At 46.0% G+C, this 17,792-nt stretch overlaps 1 protein-coding gene across 1 annotated transcript in view; it reads right to left on the bottom strand.

Annotated features, from left to right (window-relative positions):
* Positions 1–647: 647 nt before the first annotated feature.
* Positions 648–17,792, bottom strand: part of GDAP1L1 (ganglioside induced differentiation associated protein 1 like 1) — a 32,344-nt gene continuing 15,199 nt past the window's right edge. The window contains exons 4-6 of the mRNA XM_067554644.1: positions 12,336–12,433; positions 11,379–11,493; positions 648–2,086 (exon numbers count right to left, since the gene is read on the bottom strand). Coding sequence (XP_067410745.1) covers positions 1,743–2,086; positions 11,379–11,493; positions 12,336–12,433 — 557 coding nt within the window. The 3' untranslated portion in view covers positions 648–1,742. The remainder of the gene's footprint in view (positions 2,087–11,378; positions 11,494–12,335; positions 12,434–17,792) is intronic.

The following is a 17,792-nucleotide window of genomic DNA, read 5'->3' as shown; positions in this document are numbered from 1 at the left end:
AAAAAGAACAATGCCTGGGAGTAGAGATCAAATTGTTTGGAATCTCCAGCTGAAAGGTAAAGTCTTGATTTCCCCTGCGGATACAATGTACCCACAACTCACTCATTGCCACAGAAAGCACAGATCTCTGATGAATACTAAAAGGCCTACTTCTGAAAGTGGCCTCTGATTTTCTGCCCCCCAGTTATTTGCAGGTTCAGTGTTGCAGCACAAATAAAAATTTAAAGGCACTTAGATGTCTAAAAACTTGATTGCATCCACAAATCAGGTAGTTAGACCCTTAAATGCTGAAAATACATCCAGGTGAAAAATGGCAGGTGCAAAATCAAAAGCCAGGTTGAGGCCCTTTTACAATGAAGATTAAAACACTTAGGACTAGATTGTGACCCAGGCTATGGGCCTAAATCCTAAGAAAAATGTATGCATGAATTAGGTACCTCGTATATGTGCAAATGATTGCACACACAAACTGAGTGACTGCATGCTCAAAGATTCAGGATTTGCTTGAAGAGGAGGGTATATTGCTTCCATTTGGGCTTTATATCAATCCATACTGCATAAGGAAACAGCACAAACCACCCAAAAGTCCCTCCAAATGCTGACTCATTTTGAAATAAGAGTCAACTGATGTCAAACACGTTTAGAAATGTAAAGCATTTACTCCTCCCACATGGTTTATTTAGAATCTCATAGTTTTCTAAGCATGAGTAGCAGTGATGCCCATTATTCCTTCCAACATGCAAAAGGCACAAGAAATAGATAAACGTGATTCTGTGCAAAGTGTCCCTAAGAAAATACACAGGAAGAAAATTACTGCAAAGACACCCCCCCACCCCTCCCAACAGAAGAGAAAACAAAAGTATCTTCAGGCAAATGCAGAAAAGTTCTGAAAATGCTCGCATTTTTCAGCATCCCGAGATGCTCAGTCAGTGAAAGGTGCTTTGCAAATCTGTGAAAGGAAATTCAAGGCAAAGAGCCGCGAGGATAAAAAAAAAAAAAATCTGTGCAAGACAGAATTCAGCTTAGAAGTCAAAACATACAGCTGAGAAAAAAAATAATGGCTCTTAATAAAAGTTAAACGTTAAAAAAAGCCGATGTAGAAAGTGGATACATTCTAAGAGCAGCTCATTAAAAATATTTGCTTTCTTGGAAATAGAAAAAATGGATAATTAAATCATACAACTCTACCTTGATCTTGACTGACTACTATGCCCCCCACCCCCCAACTGGCTGTGTCCTTTCTGCTTCCAGGAAAGACCCCCAGATCACAACAATGTAACAGTTTCTAGAAGAAGAACATCCCCTCTACTTGCACCTGTGAAATGTGTAATGTGGCCAATGAACATTTTGAAAACAAAAAGGTACAGAACAGAGTATCCAAATCCCATAGTTGAACCTGGTGTTTTGGAAACTTGCTGGGGTTGCCGTTTCTCTTCCACTGGAATTCACCTGCTCTGGAGGCAGTTTCACTCCATGACAGGCATGCAAGCCCAGAAGTGCCTGTGTATGACACTCACCAGTCGCTACAGTTTAATACTTAAACCTAAAAAAAGCCATTTACAAGTTGACTTATTTTTGTTGTCTTATTTCCTTGCAGTATAAGTTTCTACTTCTAGACTATGGAATGTTACATCAACAATATAATTATTCATATCTTGCTTCAAATTTCATTACACTTACTGAGGATTCATCATGATTTCACACACCATAGAGACACCAAACTAATCACCAAACAGCCGGCATTAAATGTATTTTTTCTTTAAATACCAATAAGCGAAATATCCCATTCCCCCCAGAGATCCCATAAGGAAGGAGGCTCCAAAGAAGGAGGGCGGTTTCCGTTTGACAAGCCTGAAGGCATTGGGTACCACGGCCGAGAGAAGGGTGGTGTGTATGTCTCCCAAAACTTTCCTGAAGGCAAAGCGTTTTTGTATCCTGTCAAAGAAGGACTGGAGGTTGGGTCTGCTGCCATCTTCCCAGTATTTCTTAGAAAGTCCTAGAAACTTGAGGCGGTGCAGGGTGGCTCCCAGCAGGACGTCTGCTAAGGTAAAGACGCATCCACAGAGCCAGAGTTCGCATTTCTGCCCTGGAGATTTAAGCCACAAAACAGACCAGATAAGAGCAAGCTCTGTTTGGAAAATTGGGGCCTGGTGCAAAGCCCACTGAAAGCGATGAGTCTTTGTTCAGGCTCTAAGTACTGCTGTAGAGTTAGAGCTCATTAAGGGGTTGATCTTTTCTAATGAGTTTACAGAGAGTTGGATCGGGCCCTAGGGAGTTTTAAAAAGCAGGCTGTGAGAACTGGCTGAATTTAGAACTACTCATGAACCTTCTCTGTGGGCTGATTAGAGACAATAGTTCCTTATCCCGCTTACAGTCAGGTTAGCGTCAGAACTCCCTTTGGCTTCAAAGGGAAGAGGATCAGACCTAGTAAGTGCCCTAGCTCTGAATAAACAGCTGTCCTAAGCACTCAGAGAGAGCAGTTACATTTGTCCTTGGCTGCTGGCTGGACATTGTGCCATGTTTCGGAAATGAAGGAGGCCCCCAGCGTCAAGGCCAGTACTGTTCCCCATTTTCTATATTAGGGATGTTAGAAAAGGTTGGGAATCAAATACGTTTCCTACACTATGGGACTCAGCATGGCAGCTGACCCAGCCCCTCCAGCTCTTTCTGCTTCCACTACAGAGCACCTCCTGCCTCTTTAAACTCATGACCTCTGGAGGAAACTTTCTTCCAAGACACCAGAATTATCAGCACATCTGTGATTGGAATCAGATTTCACGGGAAGGCAATATTGAGTGCTGACACTGGGTATGAGAACAGATACCAAAGGGTTAAAAGCATCCAGTCACAGGCTACTCTAAGCAATAATATAAGAGGAGAAATGCTCTCGAAGAGAGTCTGTGATGGGGTGGCTGGACCCCTACATAGGCACTGGCCAGGATGGGGTTAAAACACTTCCCCAAATATCCTTCCAGGGCCAGAGGCAAAGTAGCAGGTGAGCCTTATTAGTGACAGCAGCTGATTCCCTTAGAAGTGGGGTTACATAAACTCACAGAGGCCTAAGGGCTGGAGCCAAGAGAAGGGAAAGGGAAAGGGAAAAGGAAAAGGAAAAGGAAAAGGAAAAGAGAAAGAGAAAGAGAAAGAGACGACTAGGTAGGGTTTCCCTTTCTTCCTTTAGAACCCTCCTAAAACCTTTGTTTGGTGCTTAGGGGCAACCAATGGGAAGTTAAATGCTCTTCATACATTTTTCTAAAATCAATAACTGGGTAAAATCTTTAGTGCCTATGGCCCAGCACTCAGAAGTGACCTTCCCACGATAAATCACAGGGTGCAGTCCAGAGCCAAGGAGCGCCTCTACAATAACACTGGTGTGTGTGGCAGAGCATGTAAGAGCAGCCCTACAATAATAAACTAGGATTTGCAGTGGCCAGTGCTCATGAACAGACCAGTGAACCTAGCCCATAAGTTGGGGAGCAGCCCTCTGGTATAAAAGGTTAAGCTTTAGCACGAGGTGAAAAGCTGTCCTACACCCTGCAAGATATGATGCTCGGCTACAGTTCCTATTGATTCTCCCACAGGTGCAGGATGAGTCTTCTAGGAAGCTGGAGACAGGAAGATAAAGCCAGGCTAGATTACAGCAGCATCTGTGCCATGCTGACCTTGCAAGCTATTTCTTATTGTTAATTAAATAAGTAAGTGATCCTAAAACCTGCCTTAGTCATCTCTGAAATGCCCCAACCCCTCCACATCCTCTTCTGAAGAACACATCACTAATCTGAGGAGGTACCAGGGGTTTGACAATAGCTAGAGGAGAAAGGGACACGCTCAGTAGAAGAGCAACCCAGCCCTGGACAGGCCCCATCTGGAGGCCTGCAGGGGGGCAGGGGTGGATTTCTAGAGCTCTGGGTTCCTGCAGAGCATGCAGGGCCATGGCACAGGGTGAGAGACAATCTGCTCATTAACAAACAGTTCTGTCTGTCAGAAAACAAACCTACTTTGGCATAAACCACCCCCTCCACCTCCAGCTTGTCTTTCCCCACCCAAGAAGCACTCCAGACTGGGACTGTGTCCTGAGTTATTCCTGTACCATCATGAAGCTGTGGTAAAGATTTAAATGAGGGCAGCTCTCAGCACCATTTCACTATCTGAACAAATCAGAGCAGAGGCGCCAAAGGCAGAGAAAGCTCCTGTGAATCAAAGGGGGGAAGCTTAGTATTTCCCTCCTGAGGAAACCTGATCTCTGCCCTCTTTACCCTTCCTGGGCCTGAATGGGAGCACTGGAGAAAATCCCCTGTCCAGTTGTTCCAACCAAGAAAGGAAATGCAATGCCCTAACGGGGGTGGAGAGGGAAGCAGAGAAGGGAAGATCTTTGAGCCCCCTCTACTGGCATATGTTCCCCTATTTGGGGATCAAGAGGCTGCCCCCTCTGCTGTAGTGTAAAAACCGAACATGCACCGAATCAAACTATACTCATCTTTTATTAGTGCTGTTATTATTGCGTTGTTAACCCATTCTCTAGTCAGGTGAATGGCCAGGCATTTTACAGGGAGCAGGAAAGCCGCAGCCCCGGCTCTGGAACGCTCTAAAGACCGTTACTAGGCAAATGGAGCAGAAACAGACAGTTTGTGGCCCTCCTTGTGCAGGGAGCAGCAAACAAGGGGTGTCTGCCAGCTTTGAGAAGCTGCAGCAATGCAGCTAATGTTAATTGCAAGGCCTGATTTTTATTGGCTTGGCAGCTGGCCTAATACTGCCAGACACAGAGAGCAGGGGACAGCACCGGTGCCTAACTCATTAATACATTGGTTCAGCAGCTAATGCAGATCACTCCCCTGCTAGGAGTGTGTGAATCATGAGTAGAAAAGGTTCCACAGCAGGACACAGGATGGGAACTTGGGAGAACCTTGGATCAGGATCCAGTCCAGCTGTCACAGCTCAAATGTTGGCTGCATTGCTTGGAGGCAGAGCCCTGAACTCACAGCTCTGGGGGAGGGAGTGAGGGAGGGCAAAGGGGGCTTCCAGACATCGTTGCACCTTCCTGAGTCCCGGCTGCTCCTAGGGCTGAAATGACCCTAGTGTATTTTATGTGTAGCTTTATGTTCGAACAGCTCATCTCAGGCTGCCTGGAATCTCCACAGCAGCACACGCCATAGGATTGCTTCTAGCATGCCTCCACGACCTGGGCCTTAGAGCTACCATGCAGAAATCCACCCCCGGACAGAGGGGATTTTACAGCACCAGTAGGCCACCATGGGGGAGACATCTCTATAATGGGCCAAACCTAAACACCAGGCCTGGCCACCCCAAACAGTGTGGAAGGTCAGATTTTCATGACGTGTGTCCTTCTCTCGTACAGACTCGAAGGGTGGCCATAGCACAGCGCGTGAATCAAGTGTTGCCCTGTTTGTTCTACAATGCAGCCCTGCCCTCCTTTAGAGGGGCAGGCCAAACGGTGGCAGATCCCAGCCCATACAGCCCCAGGGCCATCTGGGTGCAAGCAGTCAGGTAGCTGGAGCACCGCACTTCAGGCCCTGCAGCCTCAGTGGCTGCAGCTCCCTACTGAAGACGAGGGCAGCTGCAATGCAGCTCACGGGCAGTTGTCAAATAGTTGGCACTAATTGGCTCAAGTTTGGGCGCCCCCTGCTATGAAGCAGGAGATAGGAACAGGCCTGCCTAAGTGGGAAGGAAACAAAACGCCTTTGAGTGACACTAGCAGCAGCCCTTGGCTTCGTGCTGTGGAATCAAAGAATTAATCATAAAATTGATTAATAGAATGCCTGGTCTGAAACTGGTCATAGAAGGCCTGGCCTGAAGTTGTAGCCTGAAACTGAAATTAGGATAAAGATGCTAAAGTCACACAAGAGGTCTCTGAACCACACCCGAGAGGCAGGTCTCTGTTATGAGCCTTAAGCCTTATTGAAGTCTGAACAGACTTCACCTGTTTTGATAAGTACCAGTACCTGCCCCCCTTTGTCTTACTGGCCCCATAGAAACTTACTCCATACAAATTAGCATTTGAACAAGTATTGTGTCACCACCCATCTTCGGGAGTTAACCAGGGTCCCTGAAAACTACATTGTATACTCAAGTGACTCATTGGGCATTCCTGTGAGGGCATCTGGTGTGCCCCACTATGCATTGTGATTGTCTTTTCTGTTAAGTATAAATTGTTAATCAAATTCCACTATACGATCAACATGTAAACGAACCTAAGCAACCCCTATATAAGTCTTTTGTATCTGGTAGCCAGGTGAAGTACATTTGCCAGCATCCAGACATGCTGCTTGACTTCCCTATAGCCACCTGGGTTTTCCCTATGGCTATAGTATTCCCCATAGCTATGGTTATGTGATTGTGTGTGTCACAATTAAAGCTGCACCCGATCCAACTCTAAAATGTAGCAGTGTGATTCTTTTCCATGACAGTGCCCCAGAAATCTCCCATCAGAGGGCACCATAATCAGTCATTCGCTGACTTCTAAGTGTAAGGATATCAGTTAATGAGAGGGTGATCGGACATGATGAGCAGGTGTGGGCACGGAATCACTCCAAATATTCAAAGTGACTACATGGCTTCCCATAATCCCCAGATCTGTGGGGTCTGCTGGGACTGCACTTGATAGCTCTTAAGGCCCTCTGTTGCTTTTGACCTGAGAATGACATCCATCTCCCATCACGGCCATCAGAACCAGTTATCTCGCCCTGGAGATTGTGATGGCTGCAGGAATTGTTGTTTGTCTAACTAATTCCAGGGTCTGTTCCAAACCTGGAACCCCTCAGCCCTGCTTGTCACATTGCTTAGAACTCCTTTCACCGTACAGTGCTGGGAGGATCACAGAAAGTGACAGTCCTTGCACCAAAGAGCTTACAGTCTCAATTGCACTCATGACCGTGGAAGAGAGTGGGAAATGGAATGAAGGGGGAAGGAGAAGGAAACAAATATTAAAGGTTATTCAGAGTAGGGCGAGCCCTATGAATCCTTTATTAAGTATCAGTGAGGAACTGTTCCCTTCCCCAGCAGCATTAGCGATGACTGTTCAGTTGGGATGACTCTGTTCAGAGCAGGAATCCCCAGGGGCTTCCCATATTTCTGGCAATCTGTTTCCCTTGCTGTTGTACAGCAGCTCAGTTCCAGAGAGAAGCTTTCTCTGCTCACATGTCAGGGTCCCTGCGGGGGGCAGAAGTCCTGTTGGGCTGATTTGCTCTTGTGGTAATTGATAGCTTTCTTTTCATCAGGCTCTCACTCTCTGTAATTGGGAGCTAAGTGAATCTTTCTTGCTTCTGCTGGCATTTTATGCAGTACCCATAAAATACTTGCACTCCATGGGCAGCACAAACACACGCTGGGTTTTTCCATTTACACTCCCGTGAGTTTCAGCAGAGCTGGGGGACCGTGATGCTCATGTCCCAAAGCCTCTGTGGTGGGACAGCTGCTGGTGGCTCCTGTGTGCTCATTATATAAAGCATTTACTGAAGAACAGCCTGAAGCATTCACAACCTTGGGAATAACCCTGCGTTTCAGGAAAGCTGAAGCTTTATGATGGGCAGCAGCACAGCCTCCTCTGGAAACCCATACACAGGAGATTGGGCTGCCACATAAATACCAGGACACAAGGGGAGAAGAGTGACAAAATGGAAGAGAAGAAAAGCACAGGAACTGCAGTGTGACCAGTGATGTATACGAATTAGGATGTGTATTTTCCGAAGGTTAGAGCATGGGATGTGCAATGATGAGGCCTGCGTTCTAGCCCCAGCTATGACACTGACTTGCTGTGTGACTCTGGGAAAGTCACTTAATCTCTGTATGGGTCCCTGTCTGTAAGGATACTGATCTACCTCACAGTGGAAGAGATGGTGTGTGAGGCTTAGTCAGTTGGTATTTGTGAAGCACGTTAGGATCTTTAAATGGAAAGCACTATAGAAGTGAAAAGATTTATTGTTATTTGGAAATGTCATCCCACCAACCTATTTTCTCTGGATCTAAACAGTCAGTGACAGATGATCAGAAATGCCCATGAGCAACTGCAGGCCTAATCTGCACAATCAATTACCTTGATTTCATGCAAAAGTTCATCATTTGCATATGTAAATAATTAGCAAGATTTATAAATGGCCAATTGTGCACCCAAATATCCAGGTTGTAAATGCGCATTTACAGAATTTTGCATGCAGATTAGTTGTACAATTGCACATGCATGAAGAACAAAAATGGCTATAGTGAGTCAACCAATGGTCCATCTAGCCCAATATCCTGTCTGCTGACAGTGGCCAGTGCCAGATGCATCAGAGGGAATGAATAGATCAAGGTAATTTTGAGTGATTCATCTGCTGTCACCAAGTCTTGGCTTCTGGCAGTTGGAGATTTAGGGACGCCTGGAGCAAGGGATCATGACCCTGACCAACTTGGCTAAGAGCCATTGATGGATGTATCCTCCATGAACTTCTCTAATTCTTTTTTAAACCCAGTTATACTTTTGGCATTCACAACATTCCCTGGTAATGAGTTTCACAGGTTGACAGTGTGTTGTATGAAAATATATTTCCTTTTGTATGTTTTAAACCTGCTGCCTATTAATTTCATTGCATGACTCCTAATTCTTGTGTGATGAGAAGAGGTAAACAACACTTCTCAAACCCTTCATGGTTTTATAGACATCTATCATATTCCCCCTTAGTCATCTCTTTTGTAAGATGAACAGTCCCACTGTTAATCTCTTTTCTTACGGAAGCTGTTCCATACCCTTAATCATCGTCATTGCCCTTTTCTGCACCTTTCAATTCTAATATATCTTATCTGAGATCAGGTGACCAGAACTGCATGCAGTATTCAAGGTGTCGGTGTACAATGGATTTATATAGTGGCATTATGATATTTTCAGTTTTATGATCTATCCCTTTCCTAACGGTTCCTAACATTCTGTTTGCTTTTTTGGCTGCTGCGGCACATTGAGTGGATGTTTTCAGAGAACTATCCACGATGATTCCAAGATCTCTTTCTTGAGTGATCACAGCCAATTTAGATTCCATCATTTTGCATGGATAGTTGGGATTTTTTTTCCAGTGTGCATCTTTGCACTTATCATCATGGAATTTTATCTGCCATTCTGTTGCCCCATCACCCAGTTTAGTGAGATCCCTTTTTAACTCTTTGCAGGAAGCTTTGGACTTGACTATTTTGAGTAATTTTGTATCGTCTGCAAATTTTGTCACCTCACTGTTCACCCTCTTTTCCAGATCATTTATGATTATATTGAACAGTGCTGGTCCCAGTACAGATCCTTGGGGACCGCCTATTTACCTCTCTCCATTTTATTCCTACTTTTTGTTTCCTGTCTTTTAACCAATTACTGGTCCATGAAGGAATTTTCCCTCTTATCCTGTGACAGCTTAATTTGTATAAGAGCCTTTGGTGAGGGATCTTGTCAAAGTCTTTCTGAAAGTTTAAGTACATTGTATTGACTGGATCACCCGTGTCCACATGTTTACTGACACCCTCAAAGAATTCTAATAGGTTGGTGAAGCATGATTTCCCCTTACACAGGCTGTGTTGACTCTTCCCCAACATAAACACCAACGTGTTTATCTACGTGTCCGATAATTTTGTTCTTTACTATAGTTCAGCCAATTTGTCTGGAACTGAAGTTAGGCTTACAGACCTAGAATTGCCAGGGTCACCTCGGGATCCTTTTTTTAAAATTGGCATTATATTAGTTATACTCCAGTCATCTGGTACAGAGATATTTAAGTGATAGATTACATATCACAGTTAGTAGGAATATTTTTCTCCTCTTCTCCATATAATTCTGCAGTTTGCATCCACAATCTCTGAGGCCAGGTCTACACTACAGAGTAAGGTTGACATAAGGCAGCTTATGTTAACCTAACTCCATAAGCATCTACACTGAAATGTAACTCCCACTGCTGTAACTCGCCCACTACCCTGATTTAATAACTCCACCTCCACGAAAGACGTAGCTCTTAGGTCGATGTAGTTAGATCAACGCAGTGTCAGTGTAGACACTGTGTTGCTTACATCGACTCTGCTGCCTTTCAGAAGCTGTCCCAAAGTGCCTCACATTGACAATTACATCGGTGCATGCGCTTCTAGTGAGGATGCGCACCGCCGACGCAAGGAGAGCAGTGTGGACATGCAAAAGCGATTTAATTACTGTGGTGGCTGTAGGTCGACGTAACTTAGGTTGACTTAATTTTGTAGCATAGACTTGCCCAGATTATTTTACAATATGCTATCACTTTGGACCTTTGTATGACTCCCCCATTCCCAAACTTCCCAAATTTCACAAACAAATCACTGGGAGTGAGTAGAAGCTTCTTGAATTAAACAAAGGCCGATGATTTATAAAGCCATACACCAACTCTGAACAGGCCGGGGCTAAAATACACTGACAAGTTCTTTTATTAGAAATGTCATGTTTATGCAGAAAAGGCCAGTCTTTAATCCCCCACTGTCTGAGCGGTTTAATCTCTCTCTGAAGAAGGTGCCCTGCTGTGTAACCCATGAGCACTGATTTAGTTAGCTCTTTCTCATGCAGTGGTATTTTTCCATCTGTGCATCAACAGAATTCCTTGTCCCCTCCTACTGCATGAAAGGTGGGACCATTCTACATGTTCTCACACACCCTCCTGCCCCTCCTTGAAGTTACTTCACTGATTGTAGTTCTCAGAAGCTTGTTTTGGCTTTATGCACAAACTATTGTTATTTTGCAAAGGATGCAGCCACAACTGGATCAGGGGAAGTTCCTTTGTTTCTCCCCTTCCCCTCCAGCACTGAGGTTTTCTAGGGTCACACTAATGTCAAAGAAGCTCCCACCACAGCCTCGCTTCCCTTGTAACCGTGTTTGACAGGAGATGGGTGGAGCAGTTGATATGAATGGTGAATGACAAGTCACACCCCTGATATTTCATCAGAGCAGCAGAGGGCAATTACTCCTCTGCCTCTGAACTTTCAGCTGGTTTCTTGGGTGGTTCCTTATGAGAAGTCATCACTCAGCCAGTAGAGAGGAGTGTAAATAGGGAGAGAGGGACCTGTGGAAATCTGTAACCTGGGCATCTGACATCAGCAGGGGGGCCTTAACCCCTTGTGTGCCCAACTACACAGGTGTTGCTTCTCCGGTGATGCCTCCCATGGCATCACAATCATTTAAAAACAAAGAAGGGGATTTCTAGGGGGTTTTATAGGATGTTTTTCTGAAAGCCAGTCTCAGATGGCCACCCAAAGGGTAGCGATGGTGAAGAGAAGGGAACGCCTCACAGTAGCCTTTGGATGAGAGCCTGTGAATGTTGTGGAGCTGCAAAGCTATTGCTCTGTCCTGGGCCGGCTCTTCAGCAACGCCTTTCAAAACATCCCACAAAGCTACCTACCTTGATACTCCAGTTTCCTCTTCTCCAACTCGGCCTCAATCTGGTCTAGCACCATTGCCAGCTCGCCCAGGATTTTCTTCAAGTAGTTCACATTGTCATGCTCCAGGATCTTGGCCTGAATAAAAGCCAAAGGCTCACACTGAATGGGCGGCACTGAGCCCGTACATCCCTTGCACAGGTGCTGCTTCCTCACCAGTGCTCTTGGCACTAGACTGGGTGCTGTGCAGAACGTACGCCGCACCTTCCATAGCCCTTCATCATTCTAGTCATTCAACAGCTGCAGGAGGAGTTCACCCAGCTCTGAAGAGAATATTCATCTATGTAAATAGTGACTCCCTTCTGAGACCTACTTCCGTTTTCACCCAGCTCAGCACAGCTCCTAGCTTTGGCTAAGAGAACGCAACTCCTAGCCAAGGTGACTTCCTGCACAGAGCAGGTCAGCAGCACAGCTCCTATTGGCTCAGCAAGGAGTAGAGGACTCCCAGTTAAGACTAGCTCAGCTGAGCTCTTACCACTTTGGCCGGGGGAAGCAACTCCCAGGTCAGATCAGCTCAGCGTAGATCCTACTGGATCAGCCTGGGAGAGGGGCCCATTGGGCTCACGTAACGAATCTGTTTCCTGGAGCCCATACAAGCCCCAGCTGGAGTACCTGTTGCAGTAAAATTCAGGATGCCCCATAGTGAGTCTGGGCCCAGAGAAGGGTGAGGGGAAAGAAAGGCTCTACTAGTGGTTTCAGCTCACTCTGGAGTCTGGTCCCCAGGTGGAGCAGATACATCATCAGGTGTGACTTGGGAGGAAATATTCAGCACTTTAGATGGACCTTATAAGCCCAAATGCTCTCCCAGTCTCTCAGCAGTATCAGGACCCCAGCATTGGGTGCCCTTGGCTGTTCTTTGGGGTCCATCTTCCCTCCCCCTCCTAGAAATAAAGTCCCATGTGTCACTGTGGATGACTTACCATGAGTTTCTTCTGTTTGGAAAGGTATGGCTCAGTCAGCTGGGGCTCCTCTTCATAGTCCAGCTTCATCAGCTCCATGCTGGCATTAGCTAAATGTCCTGGTGGGAGAGAGAAGGACAGGTCAGGAGAGCTGTTGCAGCCTCTCGTGCTGCAGAAGGAAGGCCAGTTTCAGCAGAAGTGATGTCAGCCTGGCACTGTGTGAAAAGAACCACATTCTGGCTATGAAACTGTCATTCTCACCGCAATCATTACACCAGGAAAAGTGGTTTTTACTGCATACCTGTCTATATAACGGCCTTCTTCAGCCCTAGTGTAAGCAGGTGTAACTTTAGATCTAACTTGAAGAGTTGTAACCCCTTATGCCAGGGCTGAATTCGGCCCAGTGTGTCTTACTAATAACTTCCTTCTGAAGCCATTCGTCTGTGAAAATGATACCTTCCCAGCTGGGGACGAGTCATCATTTTGCCCCTGGGTGGGGGGGTAGTACCCAGCTATTTTTGCAGCCAAAATCTTCCGCTGCCCATGGACCTTGAAATTGTGCAAATACTGGTAAAAACATGAAGGTAGATCCCCAGGCAGCGTAAATTGGTCAAGTTCTATTGAAACCAATTCACACCAACTAAGGATCTGGCCCATTAACTTTCACAGCAAATATTTGCTGAGCTGAAACTGGCCATTTTGTTCAGCTCTGGCAGATTTACCCTTGGAGAGTGTAAACTGATAGGGATTTACGCGCATCATCTAGACAAGACTGTTTGAAAACGGGGCCTTTAGTCTGTAAATCACCTTGAGGTGCAGTTCATCTGTGTCAAAAGTGCTGACATATGCAAGAATATACAGTACCAGAAAGCATGTCAAGATACGCTTAAGTCCCATTGAAACTGATGCTTTTCTGAATCTGGGCCATGTTGAGCAAAATTCTGTTCATAGTTATGCTGGTAGTTTCAGTGCAGTTATTCTGGATTTTACAGACATGTAACTGAGATCAAAGTCTGGTTTATTAATAATAATTATAACTGGTAACTAATAAGCAACAGCCTGATTTAAACGAGAGGTGAGAACACTTTCCATTGTGAGCAAGAAGCATTGCTCGTTCTGTTACAACAGGAAGATACACACTACCTCCAGCAACAGGGAGTATAGTAGCCTTCCCGGACACTTCTATGGCCTGAGCCTGAGCCTGCATTCCTTTGGCATTCCAAACTTCCAGTGCAGTTAGTGGGATTTGGGGATCTGGCAGGAAGGCAGGGTGTGGCCTATAATAACAATCCCTTAAGAATAGATAGATGTACAGCAAGGTATCCACATTCGCCCTTCCTCTGAGAGTCACATATGCAGGACCCTTTGCTTTTGGTAGCAGATGAAGCAGTGAACGGGTTACTAGATTAGAAATGGATATTTCTGCAAGCTCGTCAGTGAATAAATTAGCCGAGTAATGACTCTGCCCCCTCACCTTCATGTGCCTCCCTTAAATAATCATTGGTAATTATCAGAAGGTCAATGGCTCAGAAAGATGCAGGGCTAGTCTATAAATCAGCCTCTGGTTTTCCCTTCATTCCCCAGCACAGCCAGAAGGATTAATGCCCGTACAGTATCACAGGCAGCTCACAGTTCATTGGCTTGAAAGGGGTGAGGTTGACCTAACACAGCTGCCTGGGGTTGGGGAGAGGCTTGTGGGAAAGTTGAATCTAGCTGCCTATGCAGGTCACAGGGCTGCTTTTAAAGAATAGTTATCACGTCATTTGGTGAAGTCTCTGTGCAAGAAGAACCAAGCAGTGGAATAGCAGAGTGAGTTGCAGGCAGTACTGAGGAGCATGGGCAGAGCTGTGTATGGGGAGCCTAGGACCCAGGATAGTAGTGCATGCTGCGGATCAGAATTGAGATGATCAGTAAAGCCCACATCCTCCTTCTCTCTCACTCCATCTCTGTAGACCAGGAGCCCTGGGGACAGGGGAAAACAGGGCTGGAGCGTGCAACAGGTTTCCCCTATACCTGGCTCAGCTCAGTTCTTTTGCTCCATGATTTACATGTGCATCCTAATGTGGACCATAAATGATTCCGAGAAAGAGGGTCATTACTCAAAACTCCTTTAATGAATTAATGTGACCGTCAGGGCTTCGTACCCTTTCAGAATGTTGAGTGCACCTAGAGTTCAATGTCTGAAAACCAGGAGATACAGAGTTAAGGTGCATGCCAGTCCAGTCCCCAGAACCTTAACTCTGCCCTGAGTGACACCATAACGTGCCCCTGGCAGACATCATAGCTTTCTATCCTTCCGGATGACATGGAACACTGTGGGAACATAGCACATGAGGGCAAAAACTGTCACTCCATGTCCTCGTTAAGGCAAAAGTGACATTTAGGGTGGGCTTAGTGATCACTGGCTGTCTCTACCTGGCCTATACTCAACAATTTCACCTGCTCTGCACAAACCATCCCAGAGATACCAGATGTTACCATCCTTTGACCCTTGTTCTAAAGATTCACTCCCGATCGGTTGAAACTATGGTAAAAAGCAAAATTATCAGATACATATATAAACACAATATGTTGGGGAAGAGTCAATACAGTCTGTGTAAAGAGAAATCACGCCTCACCAATCTATTATAATTCTTTGAGGGTGGACTGGTATAATCCCGACTCTAGAGAATTTATTTTAGGCACACAGCTGGAAGCCTTCTACTGTCTTCTGTGCACTGAGCTGTGGCAAGCCAACACCATTGTCATCAACCCTTCATAGACACACAGTCCAGGGAAAAGAACCTACACTCTTATGTTTACGTAGACTGTAAGCTCTTTGAGACAAGGATCGTCTTTTTATTCTGTGTTTGCCCAGCACCTAGCACAGCGGGGCCTTCGTCTGTGACTGGGGCTCCTAGGTGCTACCTAGGTGCTATATAAATAATAATCATGATTGTGCTCCAAAAACACAAAGTGGTACTCAGTAAATTGAAGTAGAGGCACTAACTTAATCAATAGAAAGGACTGCTAATACACATGAGCAGATCTGATTCCACCCAGTACAAGGCAGCAGTAGTATATGCGTGCACATAGACATGCATACATGTGGTGGACTGCAGGCAGCTTGAATTTCAGATGCTAGGATGTGCTTGTCAAAGGTAAAAAATCTTTGCACTTGCAAACAGTGAGTCAGGAGCCATTTTGATTCAGCGGCCTTGAGAGACAATAACGGTGGGGCGCTTTGGTGTCATTCTGACAAAGGCACTTTCCAGAGGAGAAGCGTGCTTTAAGAGTAGTCCTTGCAGCAGAGTTATATTAAGTATTGTCGATGTTTCATGAATGCTTGAAGGTCAAGTACAATCTTACGTTGCTTCATCCAGCGTCTGTAATTGAATCCCTGCACAATCTTCCCCTTATAACCTTTACATTATTGAAAATAATAATGAAAGAGCCCACTGGAGATGGGGGGAAGGAGAGGAAGAAGGAAAGCAGGAGAGAAAGCACATGGAAAAGAGCAGAGCAGCAGGGAGAAAGCATGCATGGAAGAGATGGAGAAAAAGAGAGACAATGAGAGGGAGGAAAGAGAGGCTGTGATTTGGCGACACTCAACGTGTTCCATTCTGATGTTTACCCTCCTGCTCAAAACCAAAGTCCTTAGGCCTTGTGGGAGGCACTAGGCAGTCTGTGGGGCAGGTCACAGGGCTAATACACACCATGGTTTCTACTCTGCCCCTAGGCTAGAACAGGCTGCTGCAGCTCCATCCACCTACCTGGGCCTTGGGGGTCACTGGATCCCCACAGGCCTCTTCCACACACAGCCCTGCACCCATGCTGGCCTGTGTGGATCCCCCTCCATGGCACAAAGGGGACCAGATAACCCCTTTGTGGCCAGGACCCCAAAGGTCTGTACTCCCAAAGCACACACGGCCCTACAGCAGTGCAAGTGGTTCAGAGGGCTTTCTAGGCCCCAGGAACTGACAGCACATGTTCGAGTGGAATGTGCTTGGCGATCATTAACACGTGCGCTGTTTGACATGGTCTCTGAGCTGTAATGTGCAGTATAACAATCTCTCCTAGCAGTGTCCCCTCAGCAACAACGACTAGTGCATCCGAATGCAATGTGCTTTATGTGATAATGAAGGGCATAGCATACCCTCCACCCGCACGGATGAATAAAACATCTGCAAAGGGCCCAGTAACTGAAAGTCATACTGTTGGTCCTGGACGCATGGAGGTTGATCCCCCTTCACCACCACTAGATGGCCTCCCACCCTCTGCCCTAAAAGGCTGCAGTTGATTTCTCTGTCTCCTTTCCAGACTGTCTGCTACCTTGGTTGTTTGGAATCAGAACCGCCAAGCCATAATTACCTCAAGTTAATTACAGTGCCACAGAAGGCCTTAACCAGGCTACTCTATTCACTGGCTGAGCATCTTAGCCATGAGTAACTGGCAGAACGTTGTGCCTGGATGTTAACCACTCTGGGTCACATTCAGTTATGGCCTAAAATAGTGCAACTCCACTGAAGCCCAATGGACTAGCACCTGCTTGAGCAAGGGCTAGTCCTCTTGCCCTCTTGGTTTTTATGTCTGCATCTATTATGAAGACAGGCCTTTGACAGCAGCCCTGCTTGATGCTGACGTTGCACCCCTGGCATGCTCAGTGCCTGGCCGTCAGAGCAGTCCTACAGCTCCTGTTGCAACAGGTCCACAATCCCCACCTGCCTCTCTGGTCAGGGGGTACAAATATCCTACAGGAAAGAGACAATCATCTGAAGAGGCTGAATCCCCATCTGGGAGCCTGTGTGCAGAGCACTGGGTTCCATCCTGCAGGGTGAAGATTATCATCCTAGAGAAGGGTACCCAGAGAGCAGCAAGGATGATGCTATATCTGGAGGGTCTAATGGTCCCATCCTGCAAGGATGATGCTATATCTGGAGGGTCTAATGGTCCCATCCTGGAAGGTCTAATGCTGCCCATGCTCAATTTTCTCACTGTCTTCCATGGAACTGGGGATGCTCCTCGGCACTCAGCCATTGATTGTGAGTAGAGCTGTGCGGGAACCAGAATTTCCATTTCATGAAAGGAAAAATCAAAACGTTCCATTCCAAAAATGCCAAAATGAGATATTCCAACAGTCTCAAAACAAAATTTTGACACGTTCCCATGGAGTGTAGCAGTTTTCAACTGAACAGCATTTTCCAATAGAAAAACATTCTGCCCGAAAGCTGTAAGTTCTGGGGAATGGTTAAGGGTTGATTTGCCATGGGAAAAGGAGACTGAGATTTTCAAAACGGCAGGATTTCCATTGTTTCGGGAGATATATTTTCCACCCTGGGGAAGGGCACAGGGTAAAATATGGGGCACTTGGAGTAAATGGGGAACTCATGCAGAATGGCTTTGAACCAGAGGGAATAAACATCTGGAGTAAAGCTTTTGGAGAAGGCAACTGAAGCAAAGGTCATACAGGAGGTTGAGTGACACCAGACGTGTTTCCAA

Source organism: Emydura macquarii, unplaced genomic scaffold, assembly GCF_026122565.2.
Source record: "Emydura macquarii macquarii isolate MOO-44397 ecotype Brisbane River unplaced genomic scaffold, CSIRO-AGI_Emac_v2 contig_1483, whole genome shotgun sequence".
Lineage (NCBI taxonomy): Eukaryota > Metazoa > Chordata > Testudines > Chelidae > Emydura > Emydura macquarii.
This window is presented reverse-complemented; position numbering and strand designations above follow the sequence as displayed.